At 41.9% G+C, this 14875-nt stretch overlaps 2 protein-coding genes and 1 long non-coding RNA gene across 4 annotated transcripts in view; 2 read left to right on the top strand and 1 right to left on the bottom strand.

Moving 5' to 3' along the window:
• FHIP1A (FHF complex subunit HOOK interacting protein 1A) overlaps positions 1 to 7213 on the top strand; it is an 86721-nt gene extending 79508 nt beyond the window's left edge. For both annotated transcript variants that reach the window (XM_087724318.1, XM_087724316.1), the window contains one exon: positions 5004 to 7213. In XM_087724318.1, the coding sequence (XP_087580444.1) occupies positions 5004 to 5260 (257 nt within the window). In that variant the 3' untranslated portion in view covers positions 5261 to 7213. The remainder of the gene's footprint in view (positions 1 to 5003) is intronic.
• A 4643-nt stretch (positions 7214 to 11856) lies between these two features.
• On the top strand, positions 11857 to 12273 carry LOC148043816 (uncharacterized). The gene is made up of 2 exons (XR_015697877.1): positions 11857 to 11997; positions 12060 to 12273. It is a non-coding gene; the product is annotated as an uncharacterized LOC148043816 (long non-coding RNA).
• The window catches only part of GATB (glutamyl-tRNA amidotransferase subunit B), a 39578-nt gene continuing 36756 nt past the window's right edge, over positions 12054 to 14875 (bottom strand). Inside the window, exon 13 of the mRNA XM_014068499.2 lies at positions 12054 to 14234. Coding sequence (XP_013923974.2) covers positions 14109 to 14234 — 126 coding nt within the window. The 3' untranslated portion in view covers positions 12054 to 14108. The remainder of the gene's footprint in view (positions 14235 to 14875) is intronic.

Genomic DNA, 14875 nt, shown 5'->3' with positions numbered 1-14875 from the left:
GCGCCTCTCAGAAAACTATGGATAGTAGGATGACGTCCAAGTGAGGAGTGTTCGTCAGGCACCAGTATCGTGGAGATTGCGGCCACCTGACGTTGTAGGGTGTTGGGCACTAGTCCCTTGTCAAGGCTATCTTGCAAGAAGTCCAGAATGACAGAAATAGTGGCTGAAGTTGCAGATCCCTCGTGAGAGGTGCACCAGTCGGCAAACGACCTCCAGGTGGAGTTGAAGATCTGGGTCGTGGAGGGATGCCTGGATGGTGTAGAACCTTGGCCGAGAGGCTGCCCCTGCTCAGGAGATCCCTCTCAAGTGCCAGATGGCCAGTTGCAACCACTGGGGCTCTGGATGGTGAAGGGTCCCCTGGCTGAGGGAAATCTTGTGCGGTGGTATCCACCAAGGAGGGTCGATGGAGAGAGTCACCAGATTGGCAAACCAGGTTCTCCTGGGCCAGAACGGTGCCACCGACAGGATCTTCCGGATGACTCTGGGAAGGAGAGGTAATGGCAGAATGCATACAACAGTCCCCGTGGCCATGGGCACTGCAAGGTGTTGACTCCCTCAGCCTGCGGATTGTGAAATCTCGTGAAGAACCTGGGAAGGTGCGTGTTGGCCGGGGTGGCGAACAGATAGACCAGCGGACAGCCGAACCTCTGGGACAGGTGTTGGAATAGAAGCAGATGCAGGTGCCACTCTTGAGTGGTCAACTGTGGCCCTGCTCAGCCAGTCTGCCTGGATGTTGCTTGCTCTGGAAATGTCCTCCACCTATATTGACAGATGTTTCTCCGCCAACTGACCTAGGGCATCGGCTTCTGTCATCAGAGATTTGGAGCGAGTGCCCCCCTGGCGGTTGATGTGAGCCTTTGTCGCTACATTGTCCGTTAGCACTCTCACGTGATGCCCCTGTATGCTGAGGCAGAAATGGAGGAGAGCCAATCTGACTGCCCTCAGCTCCAGCCAATTGATGCTGTGAGCCGTCTCGGCCGAAGACCACCTGCCCTGCGCGAGCTGATTGTGGAGGTGAGCTCCCCAGCCATAAAGGCTGGCGTTCGTCGTGATGGTGAGACGTGCTGGTTCCATGAATGGGGAGCCCCTGGAGACAGCCACCACCTGAGGGAGTGACGTACCTTCGGGGAGACAGGTATCAACCTCGTCGAGCTGCTTTCATTGGCCCTCTGGTAGGGCAGCAGGAGCCACTGCAAGGGACGATAATAATTTGCTTTCTAGGGTAAAGAAGACAAAGATATGCTCCAGAGCCTTATCATGAGAGCCTTTTTGACAGGACACAAAGGGGTGGGACAGCGGATGAAATGTCGGGAGGGAAGAGAAATTCCGAGGTGAGACCCAAGAGGATTGTCTGTAGGACTCACTGGTCTGACGTGATCCGCTCCCATTGGGCGTGGAATAAGTGAAGACGCCTTCCTTTGGGAGCTGATTGTTGGTGGTCACTTGTATCTTTTGAAAGGGCGGGAACCAGCCCCCCCTCGAAAGGGATGCCTGGAAAAATTCTGCTGGCGACCTCTGTCGCAAAATGACTGACGGTCCTGGGACTGGTCAGCCTGCTATAAGTATGGCCAATGGAAAGGGGCGGAGCTGGAGGAAGGCTCTGCATTCCAAAAGGGCTGCCTCCTGTAGGAGTTGGAGCCCTTCCGGTCAGATTTCTTTGTGACCGATGGCATCACCTTATTTTTGTCCTTGTTTTCTACTAGGACTGGATCCAGGACCTCCCCGAAAAGCCTGTCCCCTTTAAAGGATGCCGAGACCAGCTTCCACTTGGAGCACATGAGCCACAGGAGATGTCTAGTAGTGACATTGGACGCCAAGGCCCGGGAGGCAAATTTGGCTGCGCTCAGGGTGGTGTCGGCGGTGTACTCAGTAGCTGCCATAATCTTATTGATATCCTGCCTTAATTTGGTATCTCTGGCCAGACATTTGGTCAGCAACTGTCTCAACCAGAGAAGGGCAGCCCTAGAAAGGAAGGACGCCGAGGCGGACATTTTAATTGCCCAAGCCGCCACCTGGTGCGTTTTGTGGCAGGCGTTCTCTGTTTTCTTATCCTCTGCTTTGAGTCCCTCCAGCAAATTGGGAGGGAGTACAGAGGATGAGCTAAGGGCTGCCACAGGAGGATCAATGGAGGGTAATTTAAGCAAGTCCTCCAGAGTGGCGTCTACCATGTACAACCTCTTATCATTGCTACTGGGAGTAGCAAGGGTGGCTGGTTGTGCCCATTGCTTTTGAACCATATTCAGAAAGAACTTGGGGACTGGCACTATTTCCTGGGCTGACACAGGCTCCTCAAAGAGGTCCCCAGACAGGTCGTCTGGATCATTAGTCGTCTGATCGGGGAAGGAGGGGTAGACCCCTAGCAGGTCAAGATTTTTTTCTTATTCAAGATGGTTTTGAAGTTGGCAAGCTTAAATAAGCCTAAAAAGAGGCTTTTCAGATGCAACCCCTTTGTCCCCAGAAAACTCAGGTTCCTGCCTAGGTAGGATGTCCTCTTCCTCCCAGTCACAATCCTTACTGGTCAGAGAGGAATGTGGAGACTGAGAAGGCTGGGTGAAGGGTGCTTCTCTGGGAACATCTTGGGCCTGGAGATGTTGGGTCTTGCGCGGGCGCTTGCCTCACTGCAGTATGCCCGCCTCTGTGCCCTGGGATATAGCCTTGTTAATGACCTCCTGCATTTCTGCTGAAAGGTTGGGGCCTTGGTCCTCAATGGGTCAAACTCCTGGAATGGGTTGGGGGGGCCAGCTGCTGGGGTGCCAAGGGGCCCACGGAGTGGGCCCTTCCTCCAGGTCTGAAGGACAGGTGAAGAGATCTGCCTGGTCAGCCATTGAAGTACCTGGAGAAGCCACCATGGCTAGGGAAGCAGTGGGAGAAAACTCTTGGGCCTCCTCATCACTATCAGAGATGGGCTGCCTCTGATCTGGTTGAACCTCCATGGAGGGCTCCATTGAAGACACTGATTAGGAGGTTTGGGCCTGCTGCTGAGCCTTGGAAAAGTGCTTCTCTAAGGCCTTCTGGCGACATATGGCATCCTTATCCGGGCCTGATCCATGTTTGGGTCCAGGCCTAGAATAGGGTTTGCTGCCACTGATGGCTTCCGGGCAGCCTTGCCAGCTTGCCTGGAGAAAGCTCTGGAAGAGGGCCCAATCTGCTCTGAGCTCTCAGGGATCTGATCCTCCATGGCTGAAAGTTGGGGTATAACTGAAACAGGCAGGGACTACTTCCAGTTACCATCTTCACAGTTGCCTACCGCGGACTCAAGCGCTCAGAAGAGAGACACAGAAAGTCACTGAGATCAGATCCAGCCAAGCAGGAATGCGGTGCGAGTGTTAGCAGCTCAAAGCACCTTGCAGGTGAGGTAAGGAGGAGACCTGATAAGCCACGATCCTTTGCCGCACTAATCTGGTGGTTTCGCTAGATTAGGAGTCAAATCGCCGGTCAGACTGGACAAGGAGCCTCCACGCGGCACCTGCAACGAGTCAGGCAACCAGGCAGCTGCGGCAATGTGCTCAGAAATGAAACTGGTGAAAACAAAATGGCGGACGAAACTTCCTGTGTCCCAAATCAGCCGCTGCGCCAGTAATGCAACTCAAATTTGCCGTCGGAACTAGATAGGAGTCCTGAAGAGCCGCGCCGAACGCCGGCTTCTGCAAAGCGTGGACGGCGGCAACGGAACCTTCAGCGGGGGTTGCCACCGCAGCAGAGGTGCTGCAACAGCACTGGCGTCGGCACTCCAATCCACGTGCCTCCCACGACAGCTACCTGTGGTCCTACGGCACCCGAGTGAACCCAGGACGCCAGGAGGACCAAAGCGGTGAGCAAACGGCCAAATTGAAAAGAAAGGAATTTTCCTTCACCAAGCCTGCTCGGGATGAACACATAAAGGGAATTTTCCATACTTTTAACTCTAGGAGAGTCCAAGCAATCTGTAGAATTGGAAAGAAACTCAAAAGTGCATCCACTGGGCTAGCTGAATTGAAAAAAACTGAAGATAGTCAGCACCAGAGGCATGGCTTAAAGTTTCAATTCAGTTCTGGGCAGATTGGCTGTATTTAACCCTTCTTGGACTCTCCAGAGCAGCGCCCTGGAAAATTAATTAATTTGTTTAATTAATTAATGTAATTAATTAATTTGTCAGAAGACTATGTCTAGAAATTGGACAACCATTTGTCTGATAGTGTTCCTCTTTGAGCAGGAGGTTGGATTAGAAGACCTTCCAAGGTCCCTTCGAACGCTTTATTTCGTTAAGGCTGTTTGTAATGACCATAAAGTTATCATGAGGTGATCTTTTTTTTCCCCAGGAAAATGAACATTTTCTTCCCCAAAGAATCAATTTTGTATATAAATATAAAAGATTTATATTTCACGTTCATGTCACTAATTTAAGTTGCAGGACATAGGAGCAGAACTACATGAAATGCACCTGTTAGGACACTGAAAAAATTCCCACTACATAGCTCTAAATAATATCCAGAATTAGAATGGCTGCTTCATGTTATTGATACTGCCACATTGCTTACAGTTATAAACTCTGCATGTTGTGATGTTCCACATTTAAGAATTTCGGTTGACAAGCCCATTTATCAAAAGATAAGTGAAGTTTTCCTAATAGTAAAATAAGAGTGTTGATGACCTGTATTATGAGGCTGGTAAAATAATGATCTCAAAACACATTTAAACTAGAAGTGGTATTCAGCATCTTCTGACCAGTTCTGGAGAACTGGTAGCGGAATTTTTGAATAATTTGGAAAACCGGTAAATACCACCTATGACTGGCTCCTCCCCCATCTATTCTCTGTCTCCCAAGTCCCAGCTGATCTTGCAAAATGCAAAATGGGGATTTTGCAGTATCCTTCCACTTCCATGCCCACCAAGCCACGCCCACAGAACTGGTAGTAAATCCCACCACTAATTTAAATGTCTTGTAAAAAATAACCCAATACTTTTTATTAGAACTTCTAACATTGCATGTACATTTAAAGTAATTTTTATTTTTTATTTTTCAGACAATGGACAGCAGAAGAGTGTCACAGAAAAGGTTAAGAACCTCTCAGAGGCATCCCAAGCCCTTCTCCAGACTTACTTGGGAAATAAAGCGAGAAAAGGCTCTGGCCTTCCCAACGTCCCCTTGAACATTCCAAACTCCATTCTGGCGGCCGCCCTCTTTCCAGAGTTTCTCAAGGAACTAGCAGCTCTTGCACAGGAACATTCTATTCTGTCCTATAAAGTATTGGGTAATCTTGAGGATTACTACCCACTCTAAAACATTTAAAATATTTTCTAAATGTGGAACTACTTATGAAACAAATTTGAACTTCACATTCCTGGTATTACTTGATTCAGGAGAAATTGTTACTTTTTGGGTTGTGTCTCATTTTCATAAGAAATTGAAATTAGTAATGAAGCCAATACTTTATTTATGTCCTTGATTTGGCTGACTTTCAGGTTTTCTCTTTTAAACTTTGCTGTTCTGACCCTCCAGGTTAGAAAGATACAGTTATGCAAACAAGTAAAAATATTTTTATCTCTCTCTTTCTTGCAAAGATTCATAAAATCCAGCATGACAATCCAACAAGACGATTACTGTTGAAAGGGAAGCTAGCAATCTTCTCTCCAATCTTCTACCTTAGCAGTGATTAGACTTGTGAATCCAAATGGATTCATTCTAAGCCTGTGATTTGCTGAAAGCAGATGGTGGTGCTGAACACATACCATGTTGCCTTATGTTGTGGATATATCTGGTACTCTAAGCCGGGGGGTAGGTGGGTCAAACTCGATTTCATTGAGGGCTGCGTCAGGGTTGTGTTTAACCTGGGGGGGGGGAGGGCTCAGTTTTTGCTGGCAGAGGGTTGCAGGAGGCTGCTGCAGCTGAAAACAGAGCCTGGGAGGGCCATGCACAGCCTTGCAAGCTTCATTTTCTCTGGCAGAGACACTGGACTGGTCTTTCACTGTTTCCAGGGAAGCCCCATGGACAAAGATCTAAGCACCCCTATGGCCAGAGTTTGACACCCCTGCTCTAAGCTGTTGACTTCTTTGACATTTAGATTAAATGAGTACAGTAACTGGATGTTAAGTGCAGACTGCAGAGTATTTTCTTGCCATTTCCTGACATTTTAAAAAAAAATTTAGATTGCTGCTAAAAAAAACCTCAAGCCTTATCTTAATAAAATTTGCACAGGGCGAAATATTTCTATGCAAGCTGTAACTTTTTTTTTTGCAGAATATGTTTGTAAACCTCTGTTGACGAGCTAAAAAGCAAAGGTTTTAATAGTTTTAGGAATGTCATTATTCCTAGAAATTGTGATTGTATATTTTGTTAAGTCATTTAAAAAAAAAAGAAAACAGTAAATTTCCAAATTGTTTTTAATGAAATTTTATTTGGTTTAAGAAATTCATTGTGATACATTTGTATGTTGGTTAAATCTTTTTGATGTACGCTGATCTGTTGCAAGATGGCACTTTATAGACATGGCTTTAATATATTGCTCTACTGAAATTAGAAAAAAGATTGTTTTCTGGGATAAATACAGTGCAACCTGTTACAATTGGTGTAGAATTCCTTAAGAACATTTTCTTTTTTGAGTAATGAGACTCATTAGAAGAATTCAGACATGATGAATTGGTATATTATAGCTGCATTCCAGTTTGCACTAGTAAGAGTAATTGTCCTTCCAGTACTGAAGCTAACTGAGCAATAAGTGGCCCAACAATTGAAAGCCTTCATTTTCTTTTTCATTGGTGAAAAGGAGAAGCTATTTTAGAACAAATGAAAAAATAAATGGGCATAAAGACCAAGCTGGGGGGAAAAATCTTTTCATCTTTTTTTAAAATTATATTTAGAAGAACTAATAATTACAGGGAGAATTTGTAATTCCTTTGATAGGAGTTAATATAGCATCTCTAAGCATAGAAAATAAAGGACAATCTGCCTGTGTATTTGATTATTCATCAAAATATTGCAGGATGTAAAAAATCTTAAAGTTGTAAGTATTGTATTCTGTCCTAAGTTCCATGTTTGTTCATACCGTATCTCAGCTCTTTGCTTTTCCTTCGGCAAGCAGAACAACTGCAGCCACTTGGGCATCTTACATTTTTCTTTAGACCTGAATTTGTTCCCCCTAGCAATTCTTTTGTGTATAATTACTCCAGACTAAGGAAAGAACTTAAGTAATTTAAGCGCTATGCCAATTAGTCAATTGAAGCCAGAATGGTTCCTTTTTGAAATGATGGGTTAACAGTTAAAAAGAACAACGAAAGCATTGTTTTGATATACAGGTATTCCTCAACTTGCAACCATTCGTTTAGCAACTGTTCAAAGTTACAATGGCACTGAAAAACAGTGACTTGTGATCAGTTTTTACAATTATGACCATTGCAACGTCTCCACAGTTACAGTACGTCATCAAACTTTGGTTGTTGGCAGCCTGCATGTGTTTATGATGGTTGCCGCATTCCGGGGTGCTGGGGTTATCGTTTGCAACCAACTTAGAAAGCAAAGTCAATGGGGAAAGTTAGATTCGCTTAACAACCCACATGATTGACTTAACAGCTACAGTGATTCACTTACAAACCATGGCAAAAAGTTCGTCAAGTGGGGCCCAACTCACTTAACAGTTGTCTTGCTTAAGCAATGTAAATTTTGGGCTCAGTTGTGGTCCTAAACCGAGGACTATTACAGTGGCAAGTTTACTATATGCACAAAGATCGCTGAATGAAAGTTGTGTTTTATTATTTTTTCTTTGTGCACATATTGTTTTGTTTTTGACCTTGCACCCCCCTCCCCTGTGGTTGTAAGCCGCCCTGAGTCCCCTCAGGGAAAAGGGCGGCATATAAATCCCAATAAAACCTAAACCTAAACCTAAGATGAACAGATTTGCTATCATGGAGGAATGGTTGGTGAAATTGAAGGAACTTGCCCAGATGATCAAACTCACTTCTTTGACTAGAAAAAGGATAATGTCTACATTTGTGGGTGGCTTATTGATTTTTTAATATAGAAAATGATTCTGTGACTTACGGTTTGAAGATTAGAAGTTATAGAAAAGAGGAAATTATGATTATATAAGCAGAGAGGCTTTATTAGAATTATATAACTGCAGAGGAGGAGATTGGAAGTAGCTTCTTTTATTTTCTGTTGTTTTATTATTTTTTCTTTACTCTTTCTTTCCTTTTTTATTTTTCACATTTACTAATTTTTACTTTGAATGTATTTCTTATTATGTATGTAAAAGCTTTTAATAAAAACTATTTTGAAGAAAGTAATTGGCATTGTACCATCCACTACCTATTGAGAAAATGATATATGATTGACTGGTTATTTATCTGAAAAGCAAATATTTTATCTTTCCTCCATCTATCTTCAACCTTATCCAAATACTAGGATCATCTAATTGCATGTTCTCTTCAGTATCTTCTTTCTGAAATGTCCCCTTGAACATTCTGGAAAGTCTTGTTATGATTTTATCTAATCTATAAATCATAATTAGTAATAACCATTTTATATTGTTCACAATCCGGAGTCATTTGTTGAGATGGTGACTATACAAATTGAATAAATGAATATAAAACTGCTCAGCCCACTTTGAGTTTACCAGCTAAGCCTTTCTCTGAATAGAAACCAACAGGATCCATTATTCCATTTTCAGTAGCCACCAAAACTGCCTGATCCACATTATTCAGTGTAGAATCTGTAGCTGCCAGCCAGTTTATTTATAAACAACTTCTCCCCAAAATCCTCTGTGATTTTAACATGTCATCTTGGAAGCTTTTAAGTGCATCTTCCTTTAGGACAACTTCATAGCTGTTCCATCTTTTCCTATGGGAAACCTTACTAACAAACAAAGGCGATATAGAGAGAAAAACAGGTTGAGTTATTTTCTGTTCTCTTATCACTAGCTCCAAAGTTTCTATGCATATGTGATTAACTAGCAACGAAACTGTAGTAGAACATATTTGTGTTTATAGCATTCCCAATTTATTTCAGGACAGGGGAACTAAGGTACATATTTGAAGAGATGATCTAGAATTTTAGGGAATCTGCTTGAGAGTTTGTCGATGTGTACATGCACAACTCTTTCTGAAGTGCCAGAGGCAAGCATACATTAAAAATGTGCTTGGGTAAGAGATTAGCAATTAGATAAGAGCAAGGTGTGAAAAAATATGTACGCAGATAGTGCAAAGAATGCCAAGACAACAAAACAGGAAATTGAATACAGGATTTATGTTTGCATGCCAAGTTTGCTGAGAAATGAGAAAGAGACTTAAAGCAACTCTAGCAGTCTCTGGTCAGAAAAGCATCAGGAGGTCCGAAAGCTCAAGACGTGAGCAGAAGCAAGCCAAATCTGGGAATGTACAAGGAAATCCCAAAAGTATATCCAGCAATCAAAAACTGACAAGTTCAAATCCCCTCCCTGTTAAGCAGTAACAGCTGCATCTCCCTTAGCACAGCTGGCTGTGATGATGAGCGGCCAACCACAGGGATGCTTGATGCTTGCCAGTTGTTCATTCTTGCAGAGCACAGGGTGTTGAACTACTGTATATGGTAGACTGAGTAGTTCGCTCTGCTGTCTGATGCCTACACTGAGTGGCCGACATTGGGGAGGTTTCTGTACTGGCAAAGTAAGCACCTAGCACAGTGATGGTCAACCTTTTAGCCATCGCTTGCCAAAAGCAAGGGGAGCGCAGGAGGGTCGTGCATGGGCATGCCCACACCCATAATTCTATGTGCACGACTCCCTGTGTGTGTGCGACCCCCGCCCTCCCCCCACTTTTGGCATGCAATTGACCCATTTTTTGCCCTCCCCAGGCTCCAGAAGCTTTCTAGGAGCCTGGGGAGGGCAAAAACGGACTCCACTGCCCCCCACCCAGAGGCCCTTCAGAGGGTTCCCTGAAGTGCCGGAGGGCGAAAAACTCCCAAACATGATGGCCAAAGTCAGCTGGTGTGCTGGAGCTGACAGGGCAAAGCCTCACATACCCTAACAAATGGCTTCGCACGCCACCTGTGGCACCCGTGTCATAGATTCGTCATCATGGACTTAGCATCAAAGCATCTGGGAAAACGGAGGGCAATCCTTAGACACACAGACATAAATCCTATGTAATGCCTACTTTTTTCCTCGTCAATAGGATTGACAACTAGAGCTGTAACCAATTCTGTAGATTCTTTCCACACTCCAGTGAATGTCTGCTTGTGAAACTTGTTTATATATATATACATATGATTATGTAGAAGATATGCCAGAAGGCATATATATGATAAGGTTCAATGTGCCAAAAGCCATACTTTAAAAAAGGTAGAACAAAACTAAATGTAATTGAATTCCCTACTAATTAAAATGAATTGCATATAAAATAAGCGTCTTTCACCAATCTTCAATCTGCACATACCAACCATTATGCAAAAAAGGCATCTATAATTTTTCCCTCCTCCTGCTAGCACAAATAAAAAACAACAACACTGAATGCAGATTGAGAACAGATAGGGTTTGAATGAAAAGGAAAAAGGTAAGTCTAAAACGTGAAGAAAAGATATCGCCATCCTTCCTTGCTCCTCAAAGTCTGACAGACACAAGGGCTGCTGCATTTTCCTTCTGAAGCACTAAAAAAAATCACATTTGTGAAACCAGTCTGTATTGTTTTTAATGTCCTTTTGAATAAAAGCTCTTACAGCAGTAGCCCTGCAATATACTTGTAATAGCAGTTCCCCAAGAAAGAAACATGTTTTCTCCATTTGCATTTTTCATAAGCCTTAAAATGGCAGGGTGAAAACACAGTAAATTTCCTTAATGGTTATATAGTGCACTTAGGAGACGATAATTTTACCATGTTACAGGCAGTCCTCAACTTACAACCACAATGGAGCCCAAAATTTCTGTTGCTAAGCAAAACAGTGAGCTAAGTTGAGTTTTGCCCCATTTTACATTTTTTTTTGCCACAACTGTTAAATGAATCATTATGCAATAGTTAAGTAAATCATAGGGTTGTTAAATGAATCTGGATTCCCCACTGACTTTGCTTGTTGGAAACCGGATGGGAAGATGACTAAATGGTGATCACATGACTTCGGGACAGTGCAACTGTCATAAATACATGCCAGTTGCCATTTAGCTGGATTTTGATCATGTGACCACGGGATGCGGCAAGGGTTGTGTAAAGCACAATCATAGGTCACTTTGTTCAGTATCATTGTGGCTTTGAATGGCCACTAAATAAATGGTTGTAAGTTGAGGACTACCTCTAGTTTGAATTCAAACGGTACCTTGTGTGATGGGGCAACGCTGATTAAATATTTTTCCCACCACACTCACTGTGATTCTGGGGTGACCTTTATGTCATTTAGGTGCCATTGAGATGAGTGTGGGCCCCTCTAATAACCGCATGGAGAAACCATTTTGATATTCATGGAGGCTGCTTTGAGTTTGGGGAGTGAGGGAGCTAAGACTCTATAAACAAAGAGACCTCAGCAATTTATATTTCCCTTTTACTATATAGAGCTACTGTTATGAGTTACTAGAGAAATCTTTTAACAGTAGAAAACAGTAAAATGATGAACATTGGAAAGTAAATATTACAGTCACAAAAATGCTGTGAGCAGACAATGTACTCCTGTGAATATAAGACCTAGGAAAACTATTCTGGGCTGCATTTCACACATCAAAAGCCCACAAATCTTTCAGAAGGCTCTGAAATCGAGTGCTGCAGTGTACTGCTGTAATTACCCAGCCATGATTATAGCACTAATTCAAGCTGTAGTGTTGTAATTATTCTGATATAAATGCCATCTCAGGGAAAGGGAAAATTGCATCTTGGTTAATGTGGCTCTGGATTGCTTGCATAAGTAAGCTATTTGGGATAATTCAGTGATGGGTACTATACCAAAAAAGGCATTTAAGAAGTAAGCAATCTCTGAAATACTTTTTCACTAGTGTTGCGTTAACAGCATTCTCTAACAATTTAAATGAACCATTTTATTAAATTCCACCTATCCAGGTGGAGCCCGGGGTACTTCCAGCAATTTTTAATATAAATATATATTTATGAAGATGAGCACCACACACTTTGAGGTAAGTTTTTATTGATAACAATATACAATTATGGTGTTCATAAGTTCAAAATATTACAACAATGCTTTTGCACTGAGTGTTATGCAAAAGCAGCACTATGGGAAAAACAAGATCATTATAGATAGGTTCAGAAAGCATGCAGCATGATTGCTTGGTTTTTTTAAAAAAAAAAAACTGGTCAGAGAACACATTTTCACATTCCTTAATGTGAAATGGGATATTTTAAATGTAGCATTTTTTAATGGAAACCCTCTGATTTATACGGTAAGTGCTGTTCCTAGAATTATTGCTAGCTTAGGTTTAAATGGAAATTGTTTCCAACGGCATACAATTTCTGAGAAACTGTTTTGGATGCATCATACTTTAAGTTAAACAAAATTGAAAAGTTTTGTGTCGCCCCACCTGGAGGGATCCTGAGAGATCTTATACAAATTGGCCAGGGGAAGATTTGGATTACTGCCTTCTGCACCTGTGCATGGTTTTCTTACTGCCCTGGTCTTAGAAGCTCCCCAGAGCTCACCTGCCCCAATCTCTCTCTGTCTCCTTGTCAGGTACTGCTGTTGCTGTCCACTTGGCTGAAGGGAAGAAAAAGCATGGCTTCCTCATAAAGTCAAAACAGCCATGCAAAAGGTTAGCCTCCATCTTTTCATCTTTCACTGATTGCATACATCACCACTAGCATTATAGGCCCAAACCAAATCAAGAAAGCCCTTCAGTTTGGGTTTTCTCTATTTATCCAACTTCAAAAGCAAACAAAAACTCACTTCTGCCTGCAACAACCAACTCAATTTGTTGAACACCCCAACCCAACAATAATAGCCCGATTTCATTCTGCATCCAGACCAAAAATTCATATTTGGCATTCAAGCACAGGTTACCCGAATTCAGTTTGTTTTGTGTATGTATTCTTTTGCACATCTCTCTTGATTACCATCTTGCAAAAACAGTAAATAGCCTTTATGCATGTAGTAGAATACTGTATTATTTTTGACAAAGTTGTAAAAGTATCCATTTTGTTTGAAATTATTGTACAGATGGTCTGTTTCCTTTTTGTGCTGCTGTTTCCACTTCCTATATCTTAAGTATAAAAAGGTGGTGAAATCCTATAAACAGTTTAAACATCAATGGAGAATTAAGTCCTGGGAAAATAAATTTTGTGCAACTCAGAGCTCCAGGTTCTCTTTTCATTTTTGGTAACTGACGAGATACAAATTGGTATACCTTTCTTTCTTTATTGTGCTCTTATTATTCAATAAAATATTATTTTTTTGCTATTTCAGTTGGTCTGAACCTATTGTCTTAAGAGTCCTAAAAAAATCCTCTTCTGGCTGACCACCAGATGGCAACACAAAGATTCAGAAGATGATCCCTTCTAGGGAAAATTGAGAAGATTTTCCGTTAACATACATTCAGTTTATTCTTGACTTTGAAATGTTGTGGGGAACATAGGAAGGAATATTAGGTACGTTCAGAGTCTTGAGTTATTTACAAAAATAATAAACGTGAGGTAAAAAAATAAAAATAAATAAACTTTAAAAACTTAAAATTTTGGAATAGCATGAAAATGTTTAGAGACGTGCCACAAGGCTTAAGTCAGTAAAGCATTGCAGAATTGAGTCTGTAAGAAATAACAATGTCTGGAGCGAGAAGATTCATTATGCTAGTTAAAAAAATGAATCTACCTGCTTCATCTGCTAATTCTGTTGAATTCTTTGAAGACAGACTAGAAATTATTCATTTATAAGAAGCTACATTAAAAGGATATAGTTAATATTATCAAAAATGTATAATTTTTGCTATATGCCACAATATTATAAAAGCAGGTTTTTAAACAGAAAACTTATGCACACTGCAGTCTTTTCCCTTCTTTGTGGACTTTATATTCTGAATTTATAGGGACATAAGAGGATAATAACCTAACATGTTCCCCTCCCAGAAAAATGGCTAAAAATGATAAATTGGTCTCAGCACTGCATTAAAACTTACATAATGGTTTGATGCTATTCAGAATGTTAAACACAGTAGATCAGACACATAATTTTTAGTCCTCTATGACAGCAGCTTCTCTAGAATTTGTTTCACAGTTACAGGATCTGATCGTCCTCTTGTGGTTCTTTGGACGTGTCCAATTATGGAATTCAGGACTTTCAGGTTGCCACTCTTTATCTCTGCCACCTAAATAGAGAAGTTTAAGACACAATGGGTTATGATTGATTGTGCTGAACATTATTTCTATATTTTTATTTATTTATTTTATTTAGTTTGTCAAAACATATAAAAGATAACAGGTATAAGTATAAACGTAAGTATGAACACAGTAAGTGGGTACGAATAACTGGGGACAGTAGGAAAGGGACATTAGGCGTGCTGGTGTGCTTATGGACGCCCCCTTTACGGACCTCTTAGGAATGGGGTGAGGTCAACAGTAGACAGTCTTAGGTTAAAATTGTGGGGGTTTGGGGATGTAACAACAGAGTCAGGTAGTGCCTTGCAGGCATTGACCACTCTATTGCTAAAATCGTATTTTCTGCAATCGAGTTTAGAGCGGTTTCCCTTGAGTTTGTATCTATTGTTTACTCATGTATTATTGTGGTTGAAGTCGAAATAGTTGTTGACAGGTAGGACGTCGTAGCAGATAATTTTGTGAACTACGTTTAGGTCAGACTTTGTAGCTCTAGGTTTTCCAAGCCCAAAATTTCAAGCCTGGTGGCTGTTGTAAATAGAGGAGTGGAGTACTCTTCTCGTGGAATATAGCTGCATCTTTGAAGAATTTTTATTTTAGAGCAGTGTTTCTCAACCTTGACAACTTGAAGTCC

Source organism: Thamnophis sirtalis, unplaced genomic scaffold (genome assembly GCF_051295495.1).
Source record: "Thamnophis sirtalis isolate CommonGarterSnake01/CBP01778 unplaced genomic scaffold, rThaSir2_p1.2 scaffold_10, whole genome shotgun sequence".
NCBI lineage: Eukaryota > Metazoa > Chordata > Lepidosauria > Squamata > Natricidae > Thamnophis > Thamnophis sirtalis.
Note: the sequence above shows the minus strand (reverse complement) of the source record. Positions and strands in the feature narration are given on the sequence as shown.